This window comes from Terrapene carolina, unplaced genomic scaffold (assembly GCF_002925995.2).
Source record: "Terrapene carolina triunguis isolate 2854851 unplaced genomic scaffold, T_m_triunguis-2.0 Scaffold193, whole genome shotgun sequence".
Classification (NCBI taxonomy): Eukaryota; Metazoa; Chordata; order Testudines; family Emydidae; genus Terrapene; species Terrapene triunguis.
Genome location: NW_020664544.1, coordinates 18894 through 41766, shown reverse-complemented (window position 1 = coordinate 41766; position 22873 = coordinate 18894). Strand labels below are relative to the sequence as shown.

The following is a 22873-nucleotide window of genomic DNA, read 5'->3' as shown; positions in this document are numbered from 1 at the left end:
TGATCTTGCTTGTGCAGATTTTTGTGTAGAATAATGCTTTGCCTTTTTTGCAGGCAAATCCTTTACACTTTTCATCTGCACCAGTCATTTGCTCTTCCCTGGAATGATCTAGCCACAGAGGCATTTAGCATTAGAGAAAAGAAATTGGAAAGACTGCATTACAGTGTTTGTCTTACATCAATAAATATTTCACATAATGGATATGTGGAAGCTTAGATGACAACCAACCATAAAACTTCATGGAGAGTCTACTGGTATATTATATCACATTCTATGGCTACATTTTCTTCTTTTTTTTTTATTTAACTTTCAATAGCATATGAAACAACAAAATTGTCTGGAACAAGAGCTTTAGTTTGATTTTTGGGTTCACTTTGTTCTATAACATGTTTTTAACCTAGTTGTTTAGTTAAAAGGTTTAAATATAGTTTGCTACATTTTGATTCATGGCCAAAATGTCTCAACTAGCTCCCAAAGAAGTCCAATTGAGTTAACATTTTGTCAAATATTTTGCAATCTTGAAAGGGAAGGAAGGTGCTTTGTAAGTGCAAAATCTATATTTATAATATTTAATTACTGCTGTCCTATGATTATCGAGCAGCCAAATAAAATCCATCAGCCCCCGCTCCCCAAATTAATAGGTTACAGCTGGGCCTGTAACATAACTTTTCAACAAATTGAAGTAAATTGGAGAAGGGATTCTTGAATAATAGCAACCCAAATAGAGACATGACCATGAGGCTCCACAGATTTTTCTAACTTATTTTTGCGACTCTGTCAAAAACAAAACAAATGGTAGAAGAGAAATAGCATAGTTTACTGGGCTCATCTACTCAAGAGCTAATGCATAGAACCAAAGTTTTGTTGCTCACAGTCCAATTTTTAAAGTAACTAAGATTTTAAAATGGCTCTCCCAAATTGCACATGGGCTCTGGTGATCTAATTGATCCTCTCCCGCAGCTCCAGGGATCCTGCACTGACTGAAACAGATGAGTTAAAATAAGTTCTTCAGAACAGTCATGAGCCATAATTAATTCCATGGATTAACAAAGCGAGGCCAAACAGGCTTCATATTTAAGAGGTCTGCAGTGTGGTGGTGGGGATGGATTATAGTGAGCAGAGGGCTGGTGGGGGCAGTAAGATGGGGACAATGCTCTCTTCTCCCACCTTAGAAAATATGTAGGAGGAAAGGATAATGACCCTTTCTGCATTAGGAGCCTGTAGCGGGGCGTTCACCCTGCTCCAGCTAAGAAGGGGTTAAAAGCCAGCCCTTGGAGAGGGCAGGGGCTGAGAGAAAAGGCTAGGCTGATTGGGGATACAGCCACAGCTGGGGCCACGCCCCAATCAGGCTACAGCTGGCTCTATAAAAGAGAGAAGGACCTGGCTGCCTGGGAGCTGAGAAGGGTACCTGAGGTGGAGCAGTGCTGGGGAAGGGCAGAGGGAGCTGGGAAGCTCCAGCCTGATAAAACTGCAGGCCTTGCTAAAAGGCCAAAATAGGTACTGGGGCTGCAGAGAGGCAGCCCAGAGATAGGCAAAGGCAGCAGGTCCTAACCTCCTTGCCGATGATGAGTGGTTTACAGATTGCAGTCTGCCCCAATAAGTGGGGGCTAGATGATGACTGGCAGTAGCCACTGAGGCAAGGTAGGGAGAGAGGGTTGGGATGACCCAGACTGTGGGTTACTGCTGAGGGCAGAACCCCAGTGTAAAAGGGCACAGGGGTCTGGGAGGGACACAGGGGCCAGTGGCAGGCGGGACACTGGCCTGCAGAGGGTGCTCTGGGCTGGAAGAGCTAATTCCCATCAGGTGGCGCCGTGCCGGTGCCCTGCCACAGAGCCCCACATGCCACAAACCCCTAGTCAACTTGATCTGCAGGAGGAGACAGATTCTGCATACCTCTTAAAATGTGTAGGAATAGAACCCCTGTCCTGCAATCCTTAGGAAGCATATTTGGGGTCTCCCCCTCCTCTTAGGTAATCTTAGTTGTAACTTGCTCTGAACAATGTTTTCTGTCGGGGAATCATGCTGAGACTTGCATTGCTTAGGAGTATGTGTTTTACCCTAAGATGTGGTGTTGACAATAGCTGAAGCAGCTCTTTTTCTTCATTATTCACTGGTGTAGTCTGCAATTCTTCAATTACCTTAAAAAGTATTAACAAAAGAACATAAGGCAATATATTTGCAACTGGATTTTCTGGTCAATGTTTAATTTCTGTGCCATATTTCAAAGAAGCAACAGTAACTAAAATATGCATTTAAAGGCAATCTCAATAAAATATGCATGTATCCTGAAGGAGATGTATGTCTCTAACCTGCTTTATTATGTGTATTATAGTAGTGCCTGAACGCGGTGAGAAATTGAGGCCTTTAGATGTAAACCCTAAACAAGTACACCAACACTAAACTCTAAGTTGATTAACTAGCCTTGACTAGTACATTGTCATGGGGATCTGATAAACAATTTCAAATATTCCAAATACTTCCAGGCTTTCCAGTACATGATGACATCCCCTAGAACAGTGGTTCTCAACCAGGAGCCTGGGGCCCGCTGGGGGGGCCATGAGCAGGTTTCAGTGGGGCCACCAAGCATGGCCAGCATTAGACTCGCAGGGGCCCAGGGCAGAAAGCCAAAGCCCCATCGCACGGGACTGCAGCCCAGGACCCTGAACCCCACCACCCAGGGCTAGGGCTGAAGCCAAAGCCTGAGCAACTTAGCTTCACAGTGCCCCCTGTGGTTTGGGGCCTTGAACAGCTGCCCTGCTTGCTACCTCCTAATGCCGGCCCTGGCTTTTATATGCAGAAAAACAGTTGTTGTGGCACAGGTGGGCTGTGGAGTTTTTAGTGCATGTTGGAGGGAGGGGTTCAGAACTCCTGCCGTAGAGACCAACTTCATGTATCACTGAAGAGTGACCTTCCTGATCAATTATAAATGGGTACAGATGGGTTCTATCTCATTCTCCTAAGCCAGAAAGATGTGGGCTATGATGTTTTTCCGTTCTCTTCAGCGTTTATACCCTTACCTCACAGTTGGTAAGGCAACTCCCATCCTTTCATGTATTTATACCTGCTCCTGTATTTTCCACTCCATGCATCTGATGGAGTGGGTTCTAGCTTTTTTTTTAAATATGTGAGCTGTGTTTTAGTTCAGTCCACACAAGACTAACTTCAGTTGGAGACTTTCAGTTCTTTAGTATGTAACTTACAAATCTATCACATCAAAAAGAATTTACTGGACAAACATACTTACATCCTCGGCTAAAGCTGCTGCACTATGTAAAACAGGGGTTGGACTCTGTCTTTCATAATGGCGGAGCTTTTCATGAATCTGAAACACAGGTGTTTTCAGGTAAGTGACTACAAAGGTCAAGAATTCCTGATTTTTTGATACTGCAATGTATTGGAGGTCATTAGCTGAAAGTCCTATTGCTGAAACCAGAAGGCTCTATCTCCAAAGGAAATATCATCAAGGCAACTAATGCATGGGAGATTTTCAGAGGTGCCAGAGGGTTTTAGGAGCACAAAGCCCAACTTGTGCTCCTAAATCCCTTATGCCTCTGAAAGAATCTTCCCTGCAGTGTAGCTTGGAGGAAGAAAAAGAAGACTTGATTAATGTCTTTGATCTTTTGCGTTAAATAATCATCTAACAGCTGTGTGTTACTACTCCACCCATATTCAGACCTCACTGATCAGACTTATACAGGATCAAATCACTACTTTGGTGGATATACTCATCAGTGATGATGACAAATCAGCAAAGAAAAGGATTTAAATTAACATTCTAATATTACTAGTGTGTTAACTGTCATTACTAATTCTATAGTGGTACTCCCCAAATTAGTCTTCTGGACACTTTTTATTAGTCCATGAGGCATATTTTTATATCAAAAGGGCACATTCTTTTGTCAAATATTATAAGTGTTAATGCAGTGGTCATGCCCCCATTAGCCCTGTCCACCACCTCCCCAGGAGCCGGGGCTGCAGCTCCCAAGGAGGGGGCCATGGACAGGGGTAAGGGGGCAAAGGCTTGGGCCACAGTAGGGAGCGGGGCTGGGGCTGAGAACGGAGACATGCCCAGGGGCCAAGGCTGGGGACGAGGCCAGGAGCCAGAGCCATAACTGTGGTGGCATTCCCTCCCTGTCCCCCATGGGGGCTGGCCCATGCCCTCTCAATGTTTTTCCATGCCCCCTAAGGGGGGCACACCCCACAGTGTGGGGACCTCTGTGTTAATGAATGATCCATGTCAAGAGCAGAATAGTCCTGCTCATATTTTTGCTGCTGTTGGTTCTGTAGATGGGAGAATATCTTGTGAAATTGATGTCATAGGCACTGACTCCGTAAGTGCTCTGGGGCTGGAGCACCCACGGGGAAAAATTGGTGGGTGCAGCCAAGCTCCCCACCCCAGTTCACCTCCGCCTCCACCCTTGAACGCACTGTGTCCCTGCTTCTCCTCCCAACGCTTGCTGCCATGAAACAGCTGTTTCGCGGCCTAACAAGCTGTGGGAGGGAGGAGGGAGGAGCAGGAACATGGCACGCTCAGGGAAGGAGGCAGGGAAAAGGTGGGGCCGGGGCGGGGATTTGGGGAAGGAGTCCAATGGGGCAGGGAAGGGGCAGAGTTAGGGCAGGAACTTTGGGGAAAGGGTTGGAATGGAGGCAGGGCAGGGGTGGAGTCGGGCTGGGGGTGGTTGAGCACCCACCGGCGCCAGGAGAAGTTGACGCCTATGATTGAGGTTCCGTGGTTTAAAGGAAAATTCTGATTATTGCACTCTAAAATGTTTTCATTACTGGGCACTGATACTTGCATTTATCAATTAGTTAATTGACAGTAAAAAAAACTCCAAATAGAGAAAATTATTATTTTAACAATGAAAATATCAATTATGTAACAAGAGAATCCCCCCTTCTGATTCTTAGTGATGGCAGCTTGCTCCAGCTTCAAAATGACATTCACTCAAAACTAGGCAGAAATTTCATTTCAGAGCAACCAAAAAAGTAATTTTCATAGGATACTGTTCATGTTTGTTGTTTTAAAGTAACTTTAATATATGCATTTTCTCTGTTCAGTTTTCTCTTCTACTTAAAAACAAGTAAGCCTTAGTAACACAATGTGGCAAAGAAATTAAGAATACTGAAAAATACAGAACACAAAGAAAAGGAAATGTTGTGAAATAAACGTTTACCTTCATTAGATAACTTAGACTTTTTTCACTGAAGACATCTCTAAGGAATCCCATTTCTTCTTTGTGATTTGAATCAGGTCTTAGTTGAGATGTCAACAGGGCCAAAGTCTCATGCAGTCCTAAATTAATTGCAAAATGTAGAGAACAAAAGCTTTGTGGATAACTAACATCTCTTATCTGCGCTCTGTTATTGCATTGTTTATAATTTTATTTGACCAGTACAATAAAATTGTGCTCCTGATAATTAAGGTTATACTGAGAGTTGAAGCTTATTTCCAATCATTGCTCTTGATTTTCCACTCCCTTCTTAAACAGCAGATCTCACATGAATTTTCTACATGTGCCAAAACCACCAAAGGCAGAATCCACTTATTCTAAGATTGTAAAAAATCACAATTAGTGAAATTTTGCTCCCTGTGTCTGATGTTTCCCTGGGTTCCTATAACATTGGGATCTCTTTGAAATGCCCAATCACTCATCTACATTATATCTTGGACCTAAGCTAGAGTAACCCACTTGCTTGCATTGCAGCATTGAGAGGTGTAAATAAGGAAAGAAAAAGTATGAAGGATCCATATTTTGTTGATGTGGACACAGCTGCAAAAAGACAGACACATACATGGAATTAAGAGGAAAGTCACAACTTTTATTAAACTTTAACACAGGGGAGGGGGACACTAACCACCCATTACCCATGCTGTCCTGTACCAGGCATTTAATTTGTTCCAGTGTAGGGGTTACAGGACTTGTTACCATATAAACCTACCCCAAGTTACGGGTTTCCTCTGCCTATCTGGCAGGACTCAGCTGTCTCTGAGTCCTAGACCCTCCTCCTACCCCATGAAGGAGACAGAGGGTGCAGAAGAGTGGGGACCTCAGCTTGCAAAGGGCACAAGGTCTCACCCCATCCCATGAGCCCAAGGCCCATCACCAGGTCTTTTACCTCTGGGAACCATTCATTTTATTCTCTTAACTGCACTGGAAACTGGCTGCAAGTTGCAACAAATAAACAACTCAACCCAAGTACCTCAGTTAGGTATTGAGCACATTCCTACTTAACCACTGTGGCTTGAAGGTGCTGCGAGGAAAGCAAAAAGCTCCCGCCTGGAATGGAGCCAAAAGAAGTGCCACAGCCCCCCTTCCTCGCTGGTGGGCCTGTCCCCTTTCACCGATGGCCCCATCAAGGTCCCCCTCTGTGGAGGCAGGTGGGTGGCATTTTTTGTGTGGAGGTGTCACCCATAGAGCTAGCTTAGGATTCAAGTTAGCAGTAACGCAAGGAACCTACAGGCCTATATCCTGTAAGGCATTCGCTAAAGCAATTAGCATAATGCTTTGAGGCCTATGATCCTTAGCAAAAGTAAGTGGCCCAACAGTGACCCTGAGTTTTGGGGAACTGGGAACATTGTGCTGGAGGGGGCAGTTTGTACAAAACGATACCAGGAACACTGAACTGATGCTAGGCTTGGATATTTTAGGATAAAAATGCTGGCAGATGCTTAACCATGAACTTGCTTTGGCAACAAATTGACGTACATGATAAGTTAAAATCATTAATATACTAACCAACATAGGATAAGGATACCCCAACATTATTAGGGTGAGGAAGTTCAATATGGGCAAAGGAAGATGAGCATTTGTATGAATATTCATGGCTAATATCAGGCCCTATAATAGGCCAGACCACCATGGCAAAGAGATCTGGACCATCGAACTTATTTGGCATGCCAGGGACAGAGGAGAGGACCGCTTGTCTCTTACCACCAGATTCCTAAGGGCGTGAGTATATGTAAGGAATGGTACAAAATATCAGCTTAACTTTATATTCCTGCTATCTTTGTATGTGGTTTGGAGCAGTTGTGTCTTTAAGTACACCTCTACCCCGATATAATGCATTATATCGGGGTAGAGGTGTCGTTTTATTAGCCCAATGAGTAAAGTTTTGCTTTGCCCTCAGAGTGAGTGTCATTGTTGTGCACATCAGTGTCTGGTTGGGAAACCCAAACTTGATAACTTTGCTTCTGTTGTGCCTGATTCTGGGACTGGAAACCTATAATCCCCAACTCTTTAAATTAGTAATTAATGGGAAATCAATAATAATTAATAACCACTAAAGAATTGAGCAAAGGGGGGACTCTGTGGGAATGACTACACTGCAGCTGGCAGCATGCCTCCCTGCCCAGGCAGACTTGTGCTAACTCTGCTTGAGAGCATGCTAAAAATAGCATTGTGGATGTTGCAGCGGGGTGGCAGCTTGAGCTAGCAACCTGAGTCCAAGCCCACCCAGCCCTCTAGGTTTGAGCTCAAGTGACTAGCCTGAGCTGCCACCAATGCTGCAACAACCATACTGCCAGTTTTAGCACACTAGCTCAAGTAAAGCTAGCATAGGTCTGCCAACCTAGGCTGGGAGGCATGCTTCCACTTGCAGTATAGACCTACCCCGTGGGCCAGAATCATCAAGAAATTGGTTGTGGTGGGCACTAGGTGTACCCATTAGCTGTTTGAATGTTAATCCCAGTGTAGGCAAGCAGGCTGGCAGGACACGCCCAGAGTCACTCTCTGAGAGTGGAACTAATTGGGAGGGGGAGGAGTTTATAAAGAGGAGGAAGGGAGCCATGGGAAACTCAGTGGTGAAACAGTGCAAACACAAGGCTGGTTTGCTGTAAGGACTAAAGTCCAGGGATTTTTGCCAGTTTTAGATTCAGACTGCAGGCTTCTTTACCTCACTGGAGGAGAACATTCGAATTTCTGCAGGCTGTGCAAATTGCAGACGTTGTTACAGAGATTCAAAGGGAGTTTGAAAGAGACTGTGGAGCGATCACTTGTTTCCCAGACTTTGAGGAGCTTGTGTGTCCTACAAAGGGTTTGGACACCACTCCACAGACAGAAAGGTAAATCCTCCTAGAGAAGTGTACATAGATACGTGCTTTTCAATTTGTGATCGTATCAAGTATTAAACTTAGGGGGAAAACCCTGCGAGTGTTTATCTTTAAAGGAGTTGACATTCACAGTTGTTTCAAGGGTAATAAGTAAACTCTTATGCATTCATATATTCAGAGATTTAGTAAACATTTTCCTTTAGAGATTGTCACTCTCCTTCTATCTGATTTAACTCTGTACAATATATGTAGACAGATTTCTGAAGACTAAACTCTGGTCTGTACCATAGCAGAAAGATAAGCTGAGACACAGGAAGGGGAAAGAAATACCATACCGGACGTTTGCATGTTGCCTTCCTGAAACCCATTATGCTAGCTAATGAAATAATGCTTTTAGAAGTCTGCACCAACTGGGCTGATGGATGGCTATGCCATGATCTGTCAGCTCCTATTAGCTGACGCTGCTAATATTGTCCTAACAGGTGCTATTTATCTGGTTAGCAAGAAGTGACATAAAAACTATCAGAACTGTAGGAAAATGATCTTTATTGTGCATGCATAGAGAACAGTGCTACATGCTGACAGGCCTATGTTTGTCCAGTAGGAGCCTGGCCACCAGATTACATTACTGAACTCCAGGTGTGTCACCAAACTATGTTCCTCCTGAAATCCGTCTCTTTATCCAGTCCCACTCATACTGGGGTATCCTTGATTTTTAGTACTTGCATTGATGGGAAATGAATTTGTACAATCTCAACTCTAATTTAACAAATTAAATTACAGATAGTCTTTTGTGTGAGAACATTCTAGGATTTCAGCCATTCTTAAATTGAAAGCATGCAGACCAATTACCTGAATCTTCTGATAGCACTGGCATAGCTGTTGTCTTAATGCTAGAGACAAATGTTCAACTTAAACCAAAATGATTTTCTTCTTGCAGGACTGCGATTCAGAAACAGTCCTGAAATAAGCAAAGATAATGTCTGAGGTCGAGTATCTCTGACATACAGATATTTTATTATCCTGTGTAATGCTAGCATTTTCATCTTAGTGCATCCTTCTTGAGTAGGTTGTTCAGGCTAACTATGATCAGGGTCCAATGCGCAATGCAGTTATGTGGCTGTACAAATGGTAACATAGTATCATTTTGCCAAGGTGCTGCACAACTCTTGATGCTGCATAATCCAGAAAATAGCCATTTCCATGCCTGTTTGAGCTCCTCTGCTTATTAGTCCACAATTTTAGGCACTTCAGGAAAACCACAGAGGGGAAAACTGATAACTGGCTAGGAGGTGATGGGGCAGCAGGAGCATGATATAGGAGGGGAGGACCAGAAGGGACTTAAACACTCGGTGGGAGCAGGAGGAGGGAGCTGCCATCATATATCATTTTTGCATTCTGTAGGAACAGTGTTGGGTCCAGGCATAAGCAGGTGCAACTCTTATTAAAGTCAATTATTTCTAGCTCTTAGACGAGAAGGTAGCATAAGTTAGAGCAGGGCGACTTCATTGTACACCCGTTATTTCTTTTCTCTATTATGATTCCCCTTTTACTAGTGAACAATTTCTCAATTTCAAATAGCAACAAACAGTTACTCTGCCCCTCGAGATCACACATTCAAGACAAAACACCCATTATTGAGAGTTGAAAATGGATTGGGGGTTCCAAAACAATCTTTGTACTTTACTCTTGTAACATTAATTAAAATGTGCTTTGCAGAGAAAGACGCAACAGCACACAAAGGTTGCTAAGAAAAAAGCCCTGTATCCTTTACTATTTGCACACTACGTGTCTTATTTGGCAAAGTCATTCTAGACAGGTCACAAAGTTTCATTCCAGTATGCAGCTGGAAAGCTTGTCTCTCTCACCAACAGAAGTTAGTCCAATAAAAGATATTACCTCCCCCAACTTGCCTCTTTCATTCCAGTGTCATGTGAAAGTAGTTTCAATCTGTTGCCTCTCATCTTAATTTTGTTTATGAAGAGTGCATCCTCAAATACACCTCTACCCCGATATAACACTGTCCTCGGAAGCCAAAAAAAATCTTACTGCGTTATAGGTGGAACCGCGTTATATCGAACTTGCTTTGATCCGCCGGAGTGCGCAGCCCTGCCCCCCCTCCCCCCGCCGGAGCACTGCTTTACCGCGTTATATCCGAATTCGTGTTATATCAGGTTGCGTTATATCGGGGTAGAGGTGTCGTTCATTTTCTTATTGCTTGGTGGCATTTGTCAGTTTAGTGAAGTCCAGCTCCCCCAGGATTTTACAGAAGTGACTTTACTCTCTGTGATACTAATCTCAGAATAGTATTTGCATTTGCATTCCTTTCTGCTTTGAAATGTCTAATTAGTCCACCTGGGTATTACCGTTCAAAGAAAACTTCTCAGTTCTCTCAAGCTCATGAATACAGACAGGGCTAAAACTTCATTCAACTTCACCTGCATGTAGTTAGTGGATTCAGTTAGTGTCACACTAATGAACAATGGGTGAGCTGTGGGTCAGAGTTACGAATTTAGCAAAGGGAGAAAAAACAGAAAGTCAGGAAACTACTACAACTATAGAAAAATAAGATCCCCTAGGAAGCATGTTAGTTTTGCAAAATTCCAACAGTAGCTCAATAAAATAGAAATAAGTCTCTCCCACCTCCATGACCTGGGAGTTCCTTGCTGCTGTTGCTTTGGTCTGCATTGTCTGAACAAACCTAATCTACACTGTAAACTCTCTTGGGTAGAGACTGGTCTCAATATCTGTGCCTTGCACAGGGCTGAGCACATTGTCACAAATAATCATAACGAAAATGTATGACATAACTTGCAAAAAATCTCATTTCTTCAGTGCACTGAATCTGGTTATTTTATTAAAACAAACTAGATATTCCCCCTACTAACCTGGGGGAAAGCACTAGGGGTTTTTTATACCTAAATTTGTTTTTATGCTCTGCAGATTAATTACTGGTATATAATGCCCTGCAGAGGGTGAATTACTGTACTAGGAAAATGTTCCTTATAATTAAGTTTGTCATGCTATGTTAAGCCAATTTATTTTATTTAAATCCCTAGAAAATATTGTATTCAATCCTTTTTTAAACTTTCCTTTTTCTACATAGCTCCAATAACAAGCCATCAAGGTACAATCATTTGAATAACCTTCCTCATTTTCCAATATTAAATTAAGCATTAATGCAGGCAAAGGTTATGTATTAGATAAAATCAAGTGGTCTCATTAATGTCAATGGGACTATTCATGTGCTTGAGGCTTAACATACAGTATGCTTTAAGCACTTTGCTGGATCACGCCCAGAGCGCTCAGCACCTTGCAGGATTGAGCTCTAATATTGTCCAGTAGTCCCCCTGGCCCAATATCCTGCCTCTTACAGTATCAATAGTGAATGCTAAGAGTTTCCTCCAAGTTATGTTTTGTTTATTGGGATGTAGACTTTCATTGTTACAATTTATAAAGTGGGTATGATGCATGATCTTGGTCCAAATGATATAGGTATTACCTTAGCAAGTTTTAAATCTAACCTTCTCTTTCACTTGCAATAATGATATTCTGTTTGGCATTCTCATTATAGTATTTCTTCTGTTTTAGTTTGCTGGCATATTGCTGCTTGTAACTACTTAAGGCTTAACTGTCTGGTTCAAGAGGTTGGTACCAAGTTTTTTGCCCTACCCATAATTTTCAGAACTGGTGATCTAATAAAGAATTGTGATATGCATTGTGATATTCTTACAATGCTAAATATTGATTCTAGCCTCCTGCTGTAAGTATTATGAAATGTCATCTGTAGAGAAATCCATCAAATGCAACAATTTCATCTCTACAGTACCCACAAAAAAGTATGATTGGAGGTGACTGGGCTTTTTCTGTAGGTCATCAATCTAAATTTATTCTCTGAGGTTGTTGTAAGGCTCAGCTGAGGCATTTTGTGTTTCTTGTTTTAGCTTCTCAAATACTGTTCTGGAAATGGGTTGTGTGGAGTATTGCGTCCAGTTTTGGGTCTCCCACTACAGAAAGGATGTGGACAAATTGGAGAGACTCCAGCAGAGGGCAACGAAAATGATTAGGGGGCTGGGGCACATGATTTATGAGGAGAAGCTGAGGGAACTGGGCTTATTTAGTCTGCAGAAAAGAAGAGTGAGGGGGAATTTGATTGCAGCCTTCAAACTACCTGAAGGGGGGTTCCAAAGAGGATGGAGCTCGGCTGTTCTCAGTGGTGGCAGATAACAGAACAAGGAGCAATGGTCTTAAATTGCAGTGGGGGAGGTCTGGGTTGGATATTAGGAAAAACTATTTCACTAGGAGGGTGGTGAAGCACTGGAATGGATTACCTAGGGAGGTGGTGGAATCTCCATCCTTAGAGGTTTTTAAGGCCCGGCTTGACAAAGCCCTGGCTGGGATGATTTAGTTGGAGTTGGTCTTGCTTTGAGCAAGGGGTTGGACTAGATGACCTCCTGAGGTCTCTTCCAACCCTAATTTTCTATGATTCTATTAACTAAACAGTAATAAGTCACCAGGACTAGATGGTATTCGCACAAATATGAAATTGCAGAACTACTAACTGTGGCATGTAACCTATCACCTAAATCAGCTTCTGTACCAGTTGACTGAAGGATAGCTAATGTGATGCCAATTTAAAAAAAAAACTCCAGAGGTCAATCTGGCAATTGCAGACTGGTAAGCCTAACTTCAGTATCAGACAAATTGATTTAAACTATAGTAAAGAACGGAATGATTGACACAGTTTGTTGGGGGAAGAGTCAACACAGCTTTTGTAAAGAGAAATCATGCCTTATCAATTTATTGGAATTCGTTGAGGTGGTCAACAAGCATGTGGACAAGGGTGATCCAGTGGATATAGTGCACTTGGATTTTCAGAAAGCCTTTGACAAGGTCCCTAACCAAAGGCTATTAAAGTAAGCTGTCATGGGATAAGAGGGAAGGTCTTCTCATGGATTGGTAACTGGTTAAAAGATAGGCAACAAAGGGTGGGAATAAATGGTCAGTTTTCAGAATGGAGAGAAGTAAATAGGGGTGTCCCCCAGAGATTTGTACTGAGACTTGTGGTGTTCAACATATTCATAACTGATCTAGAAAAAGAGGTATACAGTGAGGTGGCAAAGTTTGCAGACAATATAAAATTACTGAAGAGAGTTAAGTCCTAACTGACTGCAAAGAGTTACAAAGGGATCTCACAAAACTGAGTAACTGGGCAACAAAATGGCTGATGACATTCAATGTCAATAAATGCAAAGTAATGCATATTGGAAAACATAATCCCAACTATACATACAAAATGATGGGTCTAAATTAGCTATTACCACTCAAGGAAGAGATCTTGGAGACATTGTGGATCACTCTGAGAACATCTGCTCAATGTGCAGTAGCAGTCAAAAAAACTAACAGAATGTTAGGAACAATTAGGAAAGGGACAGATAATAAATAAATCCATGGTACGCCCACCTGACATGGGAGGCTGAGGTTCAAGTCTATGGTCTGAATCAGACAGAGACAGAATCAGGAGCTCCCACATCCCATGTGAGTACCGTAACCACTGGGCAATTAGCTGCAGTATTCTGGTGTGGGTGGATCTCACTTGTTCTGATCAGAAATTTCAGCCTGGACCTGGGAAACCAGGTCTGGCAGAAATAGCAAGGTCTCCCACCTCCAGTTCAATACCCTAACAATCCAACTTCACTCCCCCTGGGCTTTGCTGGTGAGCACTTCTTGTCCTAACACTGGCTTCCAGCTAATAGGTTCAGTCCTATGCCTATTAGGTGACTAATAAATTTAGGCAAAACTTAGTGTTGAGCATGCAAATTACAATACAGAGTGTATCATTTCAACACTGAAAGCATAAACTCACTGAGATGCACTCTTCCGCTCATACTGGGCACTCTCCAAAACCCTAATTTATTTTTAAGCTTATTCCTGCTCAATTATTATTGGGGCAGAAGGTCTGACCAGCTTCATGGCCTCGAATCTTTAAATAGGATTCCGACATTGTTTGGCCTGTCTACATTGGATGGCTGAGCTATATTAGAAATTGGTTTAGCTCTAGTAATTGAATTGTCTAGTTAGAATGACCTCACACTTGGTAAGGCAACTCACATCTTTTCATGTATTTATATCTGCTCCTGTATTTTCCACTCCATGCGTCTGATGAAGTGGGTTCTAGCCCATGAAAGCTTATGCCCAAATAAATGTGTTAGGGCTTGTCTTCACTACCCGCCTGGATCGGTGGGTAGAAATCGATCTCTCGGGGATCGAATTATTGCGTCTTGTCGGGACGCAACAATCGATCCCCGAATCGACGCGCGTACTCCACCAACGCAGGTAGGAGTAAGCACCGTCAACGGGGGAGCTGCGGCGGTGGATTTGCCGCCGTCCTCACAGCGGGGTAAGTCGGCTCGGATACGTCGAATTCAGCTATGCTATTCGCGTAGCTGAATTTGCGTATCTTAAATCGATCCCCCCCCAGTGTAGACCTAGCCTCAGTCTCTAAGGTGCCAAAAGGACTCCTCGTTGTTTTTGTTGATACAGACTAACATAGCTACCATGCTGAAATATGTTTATATAGTTTCCAAACTTGGTTTGTGGCTTAACATGGAATGAAGCATCAGTATAGTGGGCATATTTTCCAAGATAGACTGTTTTTCAAAAACAATTGCATTTACACATCTTTCCAGAAATCACTACCTATAACAGGTCAGGAAAGGCATATGAATTATAACATTTTGGGTGTTGGAAACTTCATGGCTGTCTGCTGTTAAGCAGGACTTCAGTTTCTTGGAGACATTATACGTTTGTCTACCTAGAAAATTCAAAGCATGGCTTACTTAACCTTTTACTTAATTATGGGATTTAAGTATAGTATTTTACAGTGTAATGAAATCAAAAGAAATTTGTGTCTCTGAGTTACTGTTATATTAAGCAAGAAGTCCGTTGAGCACTGAAAAAAAAAATGTAACTATTCAAAACCCCAGAGTGCAGTTATATAATGTGATGCCTTGTTTGGTGCTTAAATACCACAGTGACAGGTGTCTTAAAATAGCCAATAAACCAGAAAACTCAAAAGATATATAAACACATAAAAGAAGTGAAATTGCAAGAAACCAAGCACCTAGTGTTATAAAATCTGACACCTGTCAAACAGGGCTTGAGTCTTTAAGATCGTCTAACACTAACCTGAACTGCTCAGTTTATTTTTAGCATAATCTAAATCATTTCCCCTTAATGCAGGTACTCTCTATAATTTTAAACCTTTAATTATATTTTAATTAGCTCAGCCTCTTGCAGTCTCTGTGGAAACCGGATTATGAATTAAAGGGACCGGTGTTGCTACTTCTTTCCTTTCATCTCAGCACAAACTCGTTTCTGCTGCCTCTTTGTAGCTGAGGATGTCCACCGGCTGGTCTAAAATAAACAAGAGTAAAAAATCCAGGCCACTTGGCCTGGACGCTCCATCTTTGTTTTCACTTGCTGAATTCCTCAGCTCTTTGGACAGATTAGGTTGGCCCTCTGGATGGAGAGCTGCTCGATGCATTCATACCAGACCCTGCTTACCAGTCTGAGTGCGGGTGAGCTTTGCACTGGCCTCGCCTGGCCCGATGTCATGCTCCTGCCCTGAGGCAGCAGAAATGCCCCCAAGACGTGGCATAGGCAAGAACCATCACAACCCTCCCCCAGCGAGAAGCCAGAGCCCCTCTGTGCAACCGCTCAGGTCCAGGTATGTCCCCCCGCCTCCAGCGCCATGTGCCCAGCCTCCCTCCGAGCTCCCAGGCATCTGTCCTTGCAGCATCCGGAGCTTGCAGGTGGAGCGAGGGCCAAGCGGGAGCCAGCCTCCCCGAGCGGGGCATAGGTAGCGGCGCGGCCCAGCCCCCCGGAATTCCTCCCCCGATGCCTTTGCTGGGGACTCGCGGAGCGGAGCGGAGCGCGCTGCTGCCGCGGTCACAGGGACATGCAGCCGCTGCCGCCCGGGGTTGTTACCTGCGGGACCCGGAGCTGCCTGCCCGGGGGCCGGGACTCCGTGCTCAGGCGGCGGGCTGCCTCCCGTGGCGAGAGGAGCAGATCCCCCGTGTCTGCGGCCCTCTGGCCCCGTGCGCGCCGCGCTCATGCGCCCCTAGAGCACCGGAGCTGCACGCACCGCCTCCATCGCTTCCCCTTTCTCCGGGGGGGTGGCTGGGAAGCTGCCTCCCCCCAGTCCCTTTGTGTGGCTGCGCGGATTAAAGGAGAACACAAGCCTCAGCGGGGGAGAAGGGGGGCGCCAGCCCCGCCCAGAGTGCGGCCTCAGGGCATGCCCCGGGGTTCCTGTCGGAAATGGTGCCAGCCCACAGCCCCATCCGGCGGGCACAGAACCCGCCGCCTCCCTTCCCCAGGGAAATAGGGCAGAGCTAAGCACCCTGCTTTCACCTCTTGTAGCCATGGGTGAATTTAGGCCACTAACAATGCAGGCTTTCAATCTGTTCAGTGTTCAGATATAAGGGATCCCTTCAGCCTGGAGTCCCTGGGGTACAATGGGATCATAATCATGTTTACATTTCTCTCTGGTTTTCCCTTTGAATTGTTGTTTGGTGGTTCAAAACTTCCCAAAACATTCAGCTTTCTGCAGGAAATTTTCCAGGCCTAGGGTCTTTCTGAAGGTGACTATGGAAAACATGAATGGAGACAATATGCACTTTTCTCATTAGAAAAATTTGACTTAAAATTATTTTTGTTGTGGTTACACTTTAGAAGGCTCATTCAGGGAGCAGAGTTCCATTGTTTTGGGTGCTATACACACACAAGAGTTCTTGCTCCAACAAATTTATAATTTGTATAATATGACAAGAAATAACAGGTGGAGAAATTCGAACAGATGAGTTGGGAGGACAAGGTAATAGTGAAACAATGTTATTTGGTGCAATAGGAAGCAGTTATGGCATATCGCGGCTTAAGCATTGTCAGATATATTGGAGACATCACAGCAAAGTTTTAAGGAGGGATTTAAAAGATGATAAAGTGGCTTTCTGGATTTTTACTGGGAGCTACTCCCATGGCAGAATGTATTAAAGGGCTTGAGGGGAAACTGATTGCATTTGGCAACACCAAAAAGGAAAAAGTGTCAGCAATCAAGATATGAGATGATGAGGACTTGAACTAGAGTTTTTAGCTGTATGTGAGGGGAGAAAACAGGAATGAATTTCATTCTAAGCAAAGAAAGGCTGTACCATACATATTTGCATGGCTTATGCAGCTGTTGAACTTGGGCATCTCCTAAAGCAGGGGTTCTCACAAGAAATTTTTTAGTGGCCTTAGAGTCTTGCTGGTCAACTCTCTGACAATTTTTCCTAAAATACTTAATTTACTTTAGGAAAAATAAATATATATGCACATTTACATGTCCAAATCATTGTAATTTATGTAGGGCTTTTTTTTTATTGCAGACTCAATAATAAAAATAATGTACAGTTGTCTCTATTCTTTACTGGACCTAAACAGAATAGAAACAAAATAAAGTGTGTTGCATGTTCTTGTCTTTTTTGTTTCTTTTGCTTTTTGGTTGCTTTTTTAAAAAACTTACTAGCTAGCAAGTCTGCTGCTGTGAAAACTGATATCTGTATGTTTGTTAATATCACTTTTCACAGCAGACTTACTAGCTAGTTGGGAGGCAGTAAAAAGTCATATTAACAAACATACAAATATCTCTTTTCACAGCAGACTTACTCAGCCCCAGCAAGCGGGGGACAAATTAAGGCATGGATGGAGAGGTGGATAGGGAGGCAGTGGGGACCAAGGCAATGGGTGTGGGAGGGGGTGAGCCCAGGGTCAGAGCCCAAAGCCCCATGGCCGGAGCCTGCCACCCACCACCCCAGGGCTGAAGCCAGAAGTCTGAGCCCTACTGCCCCTGGAAAGGTGGGAAACTCACACTGGCTGCCTGCTCCTCTGGGTTTGGAGAGTCACCATGTTAGAGAAGCCTCCGGGGCTGTTCTTATTTAAATTGGGAACTGCATCAACTCATAAGCCAGCCCAGAATCCTGGAGGTGGAAATGTGACAAAGCCATGTTTGTTCCTTTCATCCCCAGCTGCAAAATCTAGTCTCACTCCTTCCAAAATTTAGTCTGAGTTCAGGGGAATGATTTTCTGTTGAGATAATACAGAAAGGCTAGCTATTTGCTCCTTTGAAATATTCAAGATACCTGTATATTTATGGCAGTGTTCTATGTGTGAAGGACTCTGCCATTATACTTGTTTTCCTCTTTACATAGTTTTACTATTGAAACCATTTAAAAATACCATGGGCAAAATCCTGCTTGCCTTATCCACACAAAGTGACCCAATAAAGTTAATGGGACTACTGGTGAGAGAAAAGCAAGCAAGATTTTGGCCCTGATTTAATAGTTTTTAAAGAGACTTGGGAACAATTATCCAATTTGAATTTCTTGCAACACTGGGTGGCTTGCACTTTTTCTACCCTTGTTTTTGTATATTTGTTTTAAAGACTTCATAATTTTCTATAGCTATCAGTCATTCATCTTTGGATAATATCTGGCATCATTCTAAAGTGGCTCTTGTTAATGTATATTGTTCATGTCTGGGTAGATGTAAAATAAGCCATGAGTCAACAAGATTCACAGACTTAGAATGTTTTATGTGGTCAGCACACTTTCACAATAAAATAGCCCAACAACTTAAAGAATTTGAAGGGACAAAAGATCATTCCATTAATTAGTTCTGGTTTTATTAAAATAAATAAGTCTGACATTGTTTCTGTGAGCCCCTCACTCAGAATAACAGTCTATTTCTGTACATAAATAGGGAATCTCCACCATATGAGCTGAGCTGGTTTCCCTTTTATAAGCCATTTAGTCTTCCATAAATATCCTTCTTCATCTGAGAGTAAATAGTGGGTTTTCCTTTTACCAAAAAGAAATGGTAGCTTTCTGGAGAGTGCTCCAGTCCTCCATAGTCCCCCAAATGGGGAGGGAAATTAAGAATTTCAGTTTCTGGGAGGAAACCTACCTATAAAACTAAACCAGTCAAAGGCCTTGTGCCACATCTTCAATTTGGTTGGTTCTGTTATAAAGACTAATGTGATTTAAAGCAGTGGTGGCCAATCTTACAGCCTGAAAAGGTTAAAGAGTATCAGGGGCTAGCCTGCAGTAAAGCCAGCCTCCTGACAACCCAATAAATGCAGCTGGCCCTGATAGAAGCAATCTGATTTATTGCACCATCTGATTGGCTGCAGGAGTCTGCAGACTGATACTTAAACTCAGTAGCAGCTACAGTCTAGTGCAGGGGTTGGCAACCTTTCAGAAGTGGTGTGCCAAGGCTGCAGTTAGTCACTCCAATTTAAGGTTTTGTATGCCAGTAATACATTTTAATGTTTTTAGAAGGTCTCTTTCTGTAAGTACATACAACAATTGTTTAGTTATATATTATAGAAAGTAAATGTTTTTTTAAATGTTTAAGAAGCTTCATTTAAAATTAAATTAAAATGCAGAATCCCCCTGACCAGTGGCCAGGACCCAGACAGTGTGAGTGCCACTGAAAATCAACTTGCGTGCTGCCTTTGGCACGTGTGCTGTAGGTTGCCTACTCCTGGTCTAGTGACTACTTAATGTATTCAAAACTGCAGCTGTGTTTGGTCTTTTCCCTAGGCTACTGTCTCTAGCCCCCAGTGCCTTCCTGATGTCTAGCTCAGATTGTGGCTCTACCTTCTGACTGTGACTGCAGGTAACCCTTTGGCTTAGGCTTTTGTTTCTGTCTCCTGGCTTGGATCCCCGGCTATGCCTCCTGTGAGTCAGGTTAACCCTTCAGATTAGGCTTTGGTCTCTAAGGCTAGGTCTACGCTATGGGGTCGACCTAAGATACGCAACTTCAGCTATGTGAATAGCGTAGCTGAAGTTGCGTATTTTAAGTTGACTTACCTGGCTGTGAGGACGGCGGCGAGTCAACCGCTGCTGTGCCACCGTCGACTCTGCTTCCGCCTCTTGCCGCGGTGGATTTCCGGAGTCAACGGCAGAGCGATCAGGGATCGATTTTTATCGTATCTTCACTAGATGGTGATTGCTATCCGGCGGGTAGTGAAGGTATGCCCTGACTCCTGACTATAACTTTTAGTTGTGCTCCTGAACCAGTTCTAACTAGCAGGCTAAATTCTTGCACCAACCATTAGGCCAGACTGCCCATAACTTGGCCACTAACAAAGCACTGTAATCAGCAAAGGTAGATTTTATATTGTGTGTGTGTGTGTGTGTGTGTGTGCGCGCGCCCTTTTTGTTCCTCTTACAAGATACAAAGACTCTTCTGGAAATGTGCTGAGGAGTCCTTGGTGGATATACAACCACCATAGCTGACCCCTACATCTCTAGGGCTTCTGATACAGGGGGCCTATTGGAGGGGGGCATAAATAAAACAGCTAGAGTGTAATGCTTCCAGTTCTCCTTGACTAGTGTATGCTACGAAGGGAATGGTAGCTAGCTGGCTCATGTCAGAGCAGTCTGGAGGCAGCTCTAAGTTGGACTGGGCCAGAGAACAGGGGAGCTGTAAATGGTGGTTAGTTCTCCAAAAGGCAACAGAGGGTCCTGTGGCACCTTTAAGACTAACAGAAGTATTGGGAGCATAAGCTTTCGTGGGTAAGAACCTCACTTCTTCAGATGCTTTTTACAGATTCAGACTAACACGGCTACCCCTCTGATAGGTTAGTTCTCCAGTTATCCTCTGCTGGGTTACCCTGAAGGGCTGTGTGAAGAGAATGAGGAGTCTTTTGCTAGGAGGTCCTCTAGGTTCAGGGAGAGCCAGTCAAGCACCTATCCATCAGCTCAGCAAGGAACCAGGCAATGGTTTAACTAGACTAGAGCTACTCGCCTCCCTGCCTTGCAATGCCCCCGGTGGCCAGTAGGGCGCTACCGAGCGCCTGGAAAGAACTGACAGCAGCAGCCGAGAGCTCCCAAAGCTACTGCAGGAGACGGGAGCACGTGCTGGGGCTGATTTAAACACTTTAGGTTTAAAAATCACAAGGTGCAGCTATGGGAGGCCAATTCCAGTTCCCAACCGAATACCGATTTTCTACAGTCACAAGTTATCCCATCATTGCATAGGTTGGAGACCACTGAATAAAGTCTTTAAATTGAGTGCCTGACACTCTCTTGGTTGTCAAGTATCAGAGGGGTAGCCGTGTTAGTCTGAGTCTGTAAAAAGCAACAGAGGGTCCTGTGGCACCTTTAAGACTAACAGAAGTATTGGGAGCATAAGCTTTCGTGGGTAAGAACCTCACTTCTTCAGATGCAAGTCTGGTTCTTACCCACGAAAGCTTATGCTCCCAATACTTCTGTTAGTCTTAAAGGTGCCACAGGACCCTCTGTTGCTCTCTTGGTTGTGTAGCAATTAGTAACCAAAAATCAAACAAGTCTATGGTAGTGTGTTCGCTATCTCTAAGTTTTATCATCCCTTTCATTCCTTACGAACCCATCCTCTGTCAAAGAACCCACCCTCATGCTTATATGTTAGTAAAATCGTTTAGTAAATATGTCAAAATTCTTAAATAGTTTGAAACATACCTCCAAGACTACTGCATTTGTCAACACTGTTCTAGGTAAATAATGTTTAAATGTGTTGGGTTTGCATTTGCTGTTAACTAGGGTAGAACTAAAATAACTTTGTTCTTACTGATAAGGTTAGGGATGCCTTTCCCACTCCTCAAATAAAAGCCCCCAACGGGACTTCCTGGTTACATCGATCCCCTTTAAGACTTCAGAAATAGATTGATTGACTCGCAACAGAACAGTAATTAAGAAATGTGTTCTGTGCCTGTTAGATAGTTTGTTGCACGTTTTCCCCTTGCAGACGAGAAATGTCTCTAGGCAATGGGACTCCCCTCGATTAGATGCAGCTCAGAGAACTGCTGTTACTAGGGAGAACAGGACAGAGCTGTTCCCTTTGTGGAAACCGGATGTATTTCTAATGATAGGCGTCTGGCACCATTGGCACGTGTTACAATAATGCTAGTAGCTGTAGTAATAAGAGGCTTGTGCATACTATTCTGTTAATGTGAAGTTCTGCTAAAACAGTACCAGATTAACATCCCTTGATACTGACACCTGCAGGGCATGGAGAGAACGTGCGCCGTGCCGGACACCTGCCCCCACCTCAGCAGGATTCACAAACGAGGTGTTCCCCAGTCCCCACTCTGGTGAAAAGACACGTGGTGATAATGCTGCTGCCCCCCCTTAAACTCAGTAACCCAGCGTTAGAGCATCACCTGGCATGTGGGAGACCCAGGTTCAAATTCTCTCTCTGCTTGATGTGGAGCAGTGATTTGGACCCAGGTCTCCTATAGTCCGTGAGAATGACCGCTATAATGTATTCTAGGATGGGTTTCTCTCATTCCTTCCTGTTGGAACCGTTCCGCAGTGTATAAATGAAATATTCGTTGGAGAAGGGAGGGGGAGCTGGTGAAAGAATATAAACACTTTCCCTCTGCTAGAAATGTCATTTGACAAAAGCTGCTGAGTTCCTGTTAGCTGTTAATGATTTTTGGTCACCATCTGTTTGACTTGAAGTATATATAGTCAGAGTCCTGGGTAAAAGGCTGCCTATACTAGATCTAAACTTCTGTGTCTTCCAAGGATGGACAAATACATTTTATATTCAGTGTGTTGTTATATATTCAAATCACAGATAAAGCCACGAAAATTTATAATTTTCCATACAGTAAGATCAGAAAGGGGGAAGTTCTTGCTTCTGTTACAGCCTCCCTGTTCTAGTATTCAGACTCTGTTTGGAGGGGTGATACATTTGCCTGAAGAGACAGAAAAATGTTTTCTGTTAAATAAATACTGC

At 43.5% G+C, this 22873-nt stretch overlaps 1 protein-coding gene across 2 annotated transcripts in view; it reads right to left on the bottom strand.

Annotated features, from left to right (window-relative positions):
* Window positions 1-16082, bottom strand: part of MPP3 (membrane palmitoylated protein 3) — a 52830-nt gene extending 36748 nt beyond the window's left edge. The window contains exons 1-5 of one of the 2 annotated variants that reach the window (XM_026654786.1): window positions 16040-16082; window positions 8903-9011; window positions 5175-5293; window positions 3245-3322; window positions 2058-2138 (exon numbers count right to left, since the gene is read on the bottom strand). In XM_026654786.1, coding sequence (XP_026510571.1) covers window positions 2058-2138; window positions 3245-3322; window positions 5175-5293; window positions 8903-8927 — 303 coding nt within the window. In that variant the 5' untranslated portion in view covers window positions 8928-9011; window positions 16040-16082. Of the gene's footprint in view, window positions 1-1893; window positions 1907-2057; window positions 2139-3244; window positions 3323-5174; window positions 5294-8902; window positions 9012-16039 lie in introns of those variants that run through there. The other variant, XM_024224321.2, reaches the window with a different exon arrangement.
* Between the last annotated feature and the right edge of the window lie 6791 nt (window positions 16083-22873).